This window comes from Hyposmocoma kahamanoa, unplaced genomic scaffold, assembly GCF_003589595.1.
Source record: "Hyposmocoma kahamanoa isolate Upper Pololo Valley unplaced genomic scaffold, ASM358959v1 224, whole genome shotgun sequence".
NCBI lineage: Eukaryota > Metazoa > Arthropoda > Insecta > Lepidoptera > Cosmopterigidae > Hyposmocoma > Hyposmocoma kahamanoa.
The window spans coordinates 1,638,097-1,648,129 of record NW_020653743.1 but is presented as its reverse complement, the minus strand read 5'-3'; the positions used below and the strand labels follow the sequence as shown (position 1 = coordinate 1,648,129).

Below are 10,033 nucleotides of genomic sequence, written 5' to 3'. Positions count from 1 at the left end.
CGTTACTGTTCTGTGGACAGATGGTGGACAGAACTTAAATGAAAATTTTCTGGCCAGTGGCGAGTACCAATAGACATAGAATTTTGATTCAGAACCAAAAAGAGCGCCTATAGGATATGGTTTATGGAACTAAAATTGACAGATTAAAAGGAGTAGAAAAAATTATCTTTATTTCAAACTCGTCGTTTTGAAACTCGTAAAAGTTCTGTGTACAGAACGATGAAATATTTCAGCTCAGTGGCGAGTACCTATAGACAAAAGAATTTTGATTCAAAACTAAAAAGTGCTCCTTTATGATACAATTATAATTGACAGGAGCAGAAAAAATAATTGTTCATAACGTTGATCTGTAATTTATCCGTTAAAGCTTCAACGGCACACTCACTATACAAGGTGTAATCGTTAAGTGTGCCAGGCGATTATTCCATAAATATAAGAGATATCAAAAAGCTTTAAACTGATATCGAAAGTACGTTACCTAACGAGTAAACCGACATTAATAACTCTTGAAAAATAAAACTAGAAAAATCCGAAATTTTTCATTAAACGCTCCCATATATTTAAAAAGACATTCGTAGAGAGGTTTTAGTTTTTCTACTGTAAGAGTTAACAATAAGTTAACAGATAAATAATCTCAGTACAGAGTACTAAAAAAACCGACCTCAAAAGTACGTGGAATTACGTCTATTTGCTAAGTTTTATTGAAATATCCCCTAGTTCAGAGATAATAAAAATCGGTTCTCGCTACTCAAAGTATATCGAGAGAAAAACGCCTTGAATTGGAGAAATAGCAAAATCAACCATTAAAGTAATTGCTCCTAAATTAAAGTTAGGCGCTATTTATAAAAATGTATCTTCATGCGTGAACAGCCACCTTTCGAGGTGGATGATTTTCTTCAAAATGAAATGGGACTACTATAGAAGTACCCCCTTTCCAACAAAAAAAATCATCAAAATCGGTTCACAAATACCGAAGTTATCGCGTAATACATATACAAAAAAAAAAGAACATACAGTCGAATTGAGAACCTCCTCCTTTTTTGAAGTCGATTAAAAACTGCTACAAATAAAGTAATAAAACAATCTTTTGATTGAATAAAAATATAATGGCGTAGTCAATTATTTGGTAAATAAAAATAAATAGAATTGATCATTTTTGTAGTGTTCATCGACTCAATTTTATGTAAGATTAATTTCATTGCATGGAATGACTAATATAATAATAATATATAATAAACTAATATATAAGGACAGCGCTAACGCGTCAAATTAAATAAAAATATTTTTCATACAAAATGAATAACATTATATTAAATACAATCGACTTCTGCTCTCCCGATTACAATAAAATACTAAAATAATAATACAAAAAAAAAATTATAAGAAAATGAGACTTAAAAAAAATAGTAAATTTTGTTTCTCTTTTCTTTGTTTTTTCTTTTATTTGACTAACGGCGCCGCATTCGTATGATCGTCACCTGTCTGAGCACTTCTTCTATTCCTAGGAGGAATACCTTTGAAAATATCCTCGATTTCCTGCAAAGTTCTATCTTTGGTCTCAGGTAACATGAACCAAATGACTGTAAGGCACAATAAAACTATACCAGCGTAAAGACAATATGTTAAAGGCAATCCGATACTGCCATTTAACACTGGGAAGCATTTGACAGCTATAAAGAAATTTAAAGATAAACCTAATATACTTAATCCTCCTCCCAAACCACGGTATTGTAGTGGAAAGATTTCCCCCGGAATTGCAAAAGTAATTGCTGAAATACCCACAGTTAAAGAAAACATATATAATGCAATTAATGTTATTGGTATCCACTGACCATCAAACAGTAGTGTGTTATTCTGTTTTGCAAATACATAGTACGCCTTACCCAAGTAACAGAAAATACATAAACCGCCAGTACTGAAGAGTAAGAAACGCCGTTTCATTGTTCTCACCAAGAATATAGCAAGAACATTACAAATAAATCTTTCTATATCTAACGCAACCATCCAGAATTTGGCATTAGCCTCAGGTCCTACAACTTGTGTAATAATATCCATTGCATATGAACTTATAACATTAATACCAGCAAATTGGAACATGGTGTATGTTAAGAACATGACGGTGATTGGTTTGTAGAATTCAGGTTTTCGCGAAGCATCGCGAAGGTAGCTGCAGAACCTTCGGAATTTTCTTCCGAAGGATAAATTTACACCTTCAACGCTAGATGTTCTGACCATCTTTTTTGCTGAGATCATGTGTTCTAATTCTTCCTCCTGCTGTACGGTTTCTCCTCTTAACCGTAGGAAAACTATTCGACCCTCTTCAAATCTTTCTTTAGAAATCAGCCAGGATGGTGATTCTGGACTATAAATGACCAAGATTAAACTTGTGAAGGTCACAAATGAACATATCATAGCTGTGCATTGCCAGCTGAAGTAAGACCCTAAAGTGTGTGAAGTCAGAACTCCTGTAGTTAACGACAGGGAAACACAAGTAAGAAAGGCGCCTCTGTTTTTGGGATCTGTCATTTCTCCTATTATAATAGATCCCAACGGTCCAATCATACCCATGGCTAGTCCTTGTAGGAGCCTAGCTATGATAAGACCAGCAACGTTGTTGACTAGAGGCAGCATTATCCAGCCGATCATATTGGGGATGATGGTGAGGAGGTGACACTTCTTGCGGCCGAGCGTGTCCATCAATGGGGTGATTGTGATGTTACCCATGATGAGCGCGAAGCCGATCACTGATGCTGGAATTTGATAAAGATATCAGTTATTAAAAGTATACTATTATTTATTATTTATTATTACAATAAAATAGTAGGTTTATAGCACACATTAACTGTGATCATATACAATATTTCCTTAAAAAAATGCAAATACATGTATCTTTTGAAAAAAAAAAGCCTTTCGCCTGGTATTACACTTCCGTATCTACTTTTTTTTTTTCTTTAAACCCAACCAATATCTTTTAGTGTTGCCATTTTGTTTTTTAATTGATTATACCCAAATCAAATTGGTATCTTATTTTGTATAAATTTGATAGTTATTGCAAGTAGTAATAAGCATATTAAACTAAATAATTGATTATAATAATATAGCTTTCAAAGTAGGAACAGAAATAAATAAAATTAGTTTTAATAATAATAATAATAATAATAACGCACACACTCACGGTGCCATGGACACAGATGGAGGCAGAGCGGGCGGAGATTTTTTCTAATATTTCACGGGCTAGGATTTGGAGTGGGCCCCAAGTCTGCTAGGACCCTCATTAGGAAAACCTAGTATCGCGGCTGCCATGGACAACCACAAATTATACCCAAACTCACGAGAGAAATAAATGTAGGCCATGCAAATATTTCCCCCGGCCCGGGTATCGAACCTGGGACCTCAGCGTCGCAGTCCGGGTATGGTAACACATGGTAACCGTTCGGCCACAGAGGCACTTTGAAACATTGCTCGCAACACCGTGTTCATATTTATCACAAAAAAGACCAAATTAAAATAACTGTCAGGAGAAAATTAGCAAACGGTAATCTCCATGCCATTGATTGTATTGTTGTACATTGGTTTCATATTCAAGATTTTTTTGGACACTTGAATTATCGCCAGATATGAGCAACTCCTGTTTATTCTCTTTGTTATTGGACAAGTGTTTCTGCCGTTTGCCATCATACCTGCTCTGAGGCGTGGATGAAGATGATATGCTTATGAACACGTTTTGATTATTTAATTATTATCTGATATGACGTACCGATCCATGACTCTTCTGCCGGTGTGGCGTGAATGTGTGACTCGGGTCGCCGCAAACTGGGGATCAACACTGCGCTGAACCCGATCACGCAGCCGTGGCCGACAATGTTCAGAGACACGCCCGCTGTTATGAAGCACTGAAATTAGCACAACGATATAACATTAAATATGATATCATAAGTACGTACTGTCTACCTATTTTGGTCTGTCACTTGTTGACGGTGTTTGTCTGTGTGTTATCTGGCATCGTAGTAGCATGCAACCATTATATTTCTTGCCCAATAGACTACTTGTTTCTGGTATAGAGAACATTGAACGGATCTTCACTACAATACTGCGATTACAGCAGCCAACAGCAGCCAACTTCCCTGTTTTGTTGAAGGCTGTCTGGTATCGTGGTTGGCAGTTTGCCGTCTTGAGATCTAGATAAGCTTCTATCTTTTTATTTACAAAAGCTTTATTTAAAAACTTAACTAATTAAACGAAACTTTTATTTAACTTTAACTTGGACAAGACTTTTTATATTGACAACATGCTATGTAAACAACCATAAAATGTGTAAAATCGTCTATAAAAAAATAATGAAGTACTAATTACTTTCAAATGAGGTGACACTTAACGTAGAGGCGGTTGTTTATTCCGAAGTCAAAGGTAGAAGAGGTTATTGTGACAACAATAATGGCCTTCTTCGCGCAAGTTTCATGACAGCGGAAGTGGGTAACTGATTCTCGAGCAACTACGCATATTCACCATTATACACCAGATTCCAAGTATTAATCAAAACAGTGGATAGAATCTGGGTGTCCGGAGATGAAATGAGCTGGGAAAGTAATAGCGTGTATCTTTTGGGATACGAAGGGAATTTCGACGATAGACTACTGTCCAAAAGGTCAATCTATAATATTCTGTTGAAAAGATTTAGTGTGGTTCGAAAATATATAACGAGGGTTGACAAGGCTGTGGCTTCCTCCATCTAGATTAGCTCAGCTCTTTTACAAGAAGCTTTAGAAGCAATAGAGCTCCTTGTGAAAAAGTTCGTCCTGAGAAGTACTGCCACCTTTTTGTCTGCCACCTTTCTGTCGGCAAGCAGTAATTTGAGCATTGTGTAAACGGTTCTATATCTAATGTATACTGCAAAAAAACGTTTAATACAATGAGACTTGGCAACTTAGTGAAATTACAGGGGACGGGCGCAGTGGCAGTGCCCATCAGATCTTTGTGATTTAAAGCTCTAAGTGGCACTGCAACTGTTGTGGACAGGCGCGCCGCTTTCCACCAGACGCACGACTTGTTCGTCCTGCCACTTGGTAACATAAAAAACAACTTATTCGCCTGATGTAGCGTTTCAGATGTCCACTTGTTTTCCCAAGTTTAAAAAAAAAATTATTTACAATTAGTCGCCAGACTATAATTAAATTGTTTGAGTGATGTTAGCGTTTGAGAGCGAGGACGCCACTGCTTCAGCCTCTCCTAATCATCGAACACGTCTCCTTCAGGCTGTCTTTTCAGTCAGCCACCATCAACCAGTGCTTTAGCGAGAGGACTCTGATGAGCATTGAGCCGATCCCGGTGTTTACGTCTATATACGTCCATCACTTCTACAATCGTTGAAATCTCCAGGAATTCGTGAATTTCAGTGTTCCTGGTGTACCATGTGCCACCACTGATAGTTCGAAGGATGTTGTTTGTAGAGTGTGTAGAGCCATATCGCTTCAATATGGCACAGTGATGAGCTTGTTACTAAGAGACAGGGCGGACTGTCTAACCAGAAGCCATAACAAGTTTCTGAATCTGTTATTGAGTTCGTCTCTTTTGTGCTTTATATGTACCTTCCAAGTCAAACGGCGGTCAAGGTAAAAGCCCAGGTACTTGGCGCATGAAGTTTTAGGTAGGCTATCTACTCCAAGTTTCACAGGTGAACAGTCGCTTCTTCTCAGGGCGAAGGTAATATGTTTCTTCAACCAGGCAGAGGTAGCGTCTAGTTGCCTTTGTAGTTGTGCACTTGCTACGCTGGGGTTGGAACTGCACGACAGAAAAGCAGCATCATCAGCAATGTTGCGATAGCAACGTCGGGGGATTGAGGTAAGTCGCATGTGTATATGTTGTACAGTATTGGCCCAAGTTTGTAGCAAAACGAACAGATTTGTATACGTCATTCGAAGGTTAAGACAAATTACTTCTAAAAAAATTTGTTTGTTCGCTTGCCACGGCTACATCGCGTCGGTTCTGCGTTATGGATTAGTCATATGGGGCAATGTTATGTCGAACGAGCGTTTATAACTCAAAAAAGATGTATACGAGGAGTGTGCGGCATCGGCCCACGGGAATCTTGCAAGCTGCTGTCCGAGAATTTAAATATTTTGACTTTACCTTCCATGTATATTTATGAAGTTTGTAAATTTGTCAAAAATCAACAGAAATTAATCCACGCGCAAAATGAAACCCAGACAGACTTGTTGTTGAAAATATACCTAAATCTACACTCTGCTTAAAAAGTTCATATTACATGTGCATGAAAATTTATAATAGACTACCAATTGAAATAAAAAATCTGACATTTAAAAGAATGACAACTGAACTGTATAAATACCTAGTTAAAAAAGAATATTATAATGTAAATGACTACTTAAAACATTGACTTACAATTATATGGACGTCGGTCCGCGCTAAAAAGTGTCCGAACTTATAGGACGTTAAAATCGTATACAGAGCGTCATTCACGCTCTAGTCTTCGTTTGTTCAACTGACAGCGAAGCAAGCAAAATTAGACAGTACTGCGTTGACATTACAATTTAAATTCAACGTTTTAGCTTTTTCATATTCCTTTAAATGTCACTACGTTTAAATAGGTTGACTTGGGACATTTTTTTCGTGGTTTTTGTATTAGACCCGTCGTCCATTTATTTGTAAGTCAATGACTTAAAAGATAGAATTTAATTTTGCATGCTTTAGTTTAGTGGCTGAATAGATGAACTCAAATGGAATAACTGCCATCCTGTAAATAACCTATTCAATGCAAATAAACCTTATTGTATTTCAAGTACAGATCCCTGCGGCACGCCCGCACGACGGTTGAAAAATGCAGATGTTCTCTCACAATGTGTTACTTGGTAGACCCTGTTGTCAAAGTAGATTTGATTATGGGATAAATCGAGTGAGGAAGTAGAGTTTTAATTTTACACAATATTTACACAATTATTAATTACACGATCAAAAGCCTGTTAGACGTCGATGATAGCAGCGGAAGACTATTCTTTACTTTCCAGACACTGTCTAATTTTTTGGTAAACTCGGTGGACTTGTTGGATAGTGGAGTGTTGTTCACGGAACCCAAAATGATGTTGTGGGATTAGGTTACTTTCTTTTCACAACAATTTAAAAACATTTTTTCCCACAACTTTGACAGCAGAGGTGTGAGGGTGATAGGATGATAAGAGTGCATCCATAGGCTGGTTTTCCGTACTTGTGTATTCATTATTACTTGTGATACCTTCCAGGCAGTTGGTAAATGACCAATTCTCAATGTGGAGTTAAACACTGTAGTTATGAACACCAAGCACACCAAGCAAGCAGTTTTAAGGGGAGGCAAAGCTATAAGCGAGAATGGTGTCAAATTCCAAATCATCATTTTTAGAGCAGACGACGCTGACATATTGTAGGTGTACCGCAAAAGCCTCTGCTTTCTTTGTCCGATACACACGCGCCCATGTTAATCCTGTTTGAAGACGTGGAAATGATTGCTGAGGTTTATTTATGTTTTGTGTAGCTTTCCATAGAGAATATTCACCTTTACCCGACGGAGTCAAGTGTTCGAGCTTAGTTTTGAGAGACTCGCTTGCGGTGTCTTGCAGTAATTTTGTCAACTCCTTAATGGCCCTATTTAAGGCAGTTTTATGAGAAGACAGACAAGACTGGTGATATGCTCTTTTAAAAAAAAACGTCTTTTTTCCGTAATTTTATTCTTGATTAGCGTTGGTGCGCAAGTTGGTTTCAGGTTTGGTGGAATCACTGGAGTGTCTATCCAGACTGCGATTTGGAGCTGATTAGTTATGTAGGTGCACGCTTCGTCAATGTCTTCTACAGTTTTCATAGGAAGCTTAAGGTCGATATGGTTCTCCAGGTAATCACGGAACGAGTCCCAGTCGGTCTTTTGATTAAGTAGTTTTCTTCCTATAGTTTCACGCAATACAGCCGCAATGCTCAGTGTGAGAATGACAGGTGTGTGATCGGACGAGCTATCTAGACTTGATTCGATTGTAGTGTAGAGATGTGAAATGTTTTTTGTGATTAAAAATTCTAACAGATCAGGCGTTTTTTGGGCATCGGTAAATCAGTACGTTAGTTCACCAGACGATATTGGATAGCGATTGATGTCAATGCTCCGCTTTAGTTGCCTGCCTCTCGTTACAGTAAGTCGGGAGCCCCAGTAGGTACGAGTATGTTTGACGTTCCAATCACCACCTGCGATAAAGCGTTGCCCGAGTGTAGTAATGTAGTGTGCAGTAAACCACTGACAAAGTTATAGTGCCATCTCTATCCATTAATTTGATTGAAATAGCTTGCAAATGTTCCGTTACATAAAGTTCTAGTAGGTGATGTTTAATACATTTTCTGACCACCACAGTTGTCCCAGCGTGAGCTTTTCCGTCAGGGTGGGGAGTAACGTAGGTGCAGTAATTATTGATGTTTATAGCTGTTTTAGAGTTTGCATTTGACTGAGATGAGGACAACGTTAAGTCTGTAGCGAACAATGTCTGTTTCTAGTTCACATGTGTTGGGTGCAAGTCCATTGATGTTCCACGTTTTCCCAAGATGGAAATGTTTTAGTTTGGATTAAAGTTTTAAATGAATGACGGTTACAGCTGGTAGAAAATTATAAATTAGGATGAGAATTACAATGAGTTTTATTATTATACTTATTAAGTGACAAGATGAACAAGTCATATGTAGGCCTTGAGAAAAATAAATGTACGAAAGGCTTATCTGTTTTGAAACACAGATACCTAGAAAACAAAAACAAAGTTGTCATGTTAAATGAGTACCTATTTCTGTCTTAGGCTAATCACTTATGTCATGCCGCCCTTCACTTTTCTTTGAATGCATATCATTTGGACGTTTAAAGACAATGATAAGAAAAAGATTTGATGCGCTATTTACAACTTGTTTTTAGGAAGCATATAATTCATAATTTCTTAGTTTTTTTTTATGATATCAAGTGACTGGACGAACAAGTGCGCCTGGTATTAAGCGACACGCTAGTCCATAACAGTTACAGTGCCGCTCAGAGATTCAAATCGCAAATATCTGAGGGACCCTTACCCGTCATCGAAACCGGAACGCGTAATAATCAAATTACCGCCTGGCGGCAGAAGGTTGAAAGGTTAATAATAAAGGGTTCTCATTATTAATTTATACATTATATTTCATGCCCTATTTTCAGGTTTAACGTAGTTTTCGAGTAGGTACGTGAGATAATATGCTTTGTAATACCTTATAATCTGATGTATTTAAATAAAATAAACAAAGATTCAACAAACATCAACCCATTTATAATTTCCACTGCTGGACACGGGTCTCCTCTCAGGCGAGGTTCTAGGTCACAACGTGTGGTTGTGACAGGTTTTCTGAGAATTGTGAACTTTTTTCAACGTGCAGGCTTTATCACGATATTATTATATTAATGTGACGCCAATCATTTCTAAAAAATTTAAACACGTAAAAAGTAAAATCTAATTTAACTTACTTGTGTTTATTTTGACAATATATAATTCAACTTTGGTGGCAATAACTTCGTTTTTGGTGACGATAAAAATATTCTTTAAATTGAATACAAATCCTTATCTGCTAATCATATACCACATAAATGAAATGATTTCTTATCATTCTTTATCATTTTTAAAAACTTTTTTTAGCGACTACAATTACACCGACTAGATAAAGACAATAAATATATATTATATAATCTGATGTCCAGGTTTTGTAATGTGCTAACCAGACTGTAAATTATTATGACGTTAATTGAGTAATCAAATGTGTTTCCACCCAAACATTCTCATTTATTAGTGGGATTTTACATACCTTTCAAAAAGTAGACGAGTGTCTAGCCGAATTGGCTGTTTTTAAATATAATAAATCAGATAACACTAATTTATTCCTGTCGAATTGACACAGGAAACAAACGGTCCACTTGACGGCAACCTATCACACATTTTTTTAAGTACTTACTGGTACTAAGCTCCATGTGAAAAAAGTAATCCGGGAAAGTACTGTCACCTTA

The 10,033-nt window shown here is 37.0% G+C and overlaps 1 protein-coding gene across 1 annotated transcript; it reads right to left on the bottom strand.

Annotated features, from left to right (window-relative positions):
- Positions 1 to 1,391: 1,391 nt before the first annotated feature.
- On the bottom strand, positions 1,392 to 6,006 carry LOC113228172 (facilitated trehalose transporter Tret1-like). The gene is made up of 3 exons (XM_026461395.1): positions 5,586 to 6,006; positions 3,758 to 3,893; positions 1,392 to 2,750 (listed from the first exon to the last, which is right to left on the bottom strand). The coding sequence occupies exons 1-3, from the start codon at positions 5,910 to 5,912 to the stop codon at positions 1,441 to 1,443; spliced, it is 1,773 nt and encodes a 590-aa protein (XP_026317180.1). The 5' UTR covers positions 5,913 to 6,006; the 3' UTR covers positions 1,392 to 1,440.
- Positions 6,007 to 10,033: the final 4,027 nt, after the last annotated feature.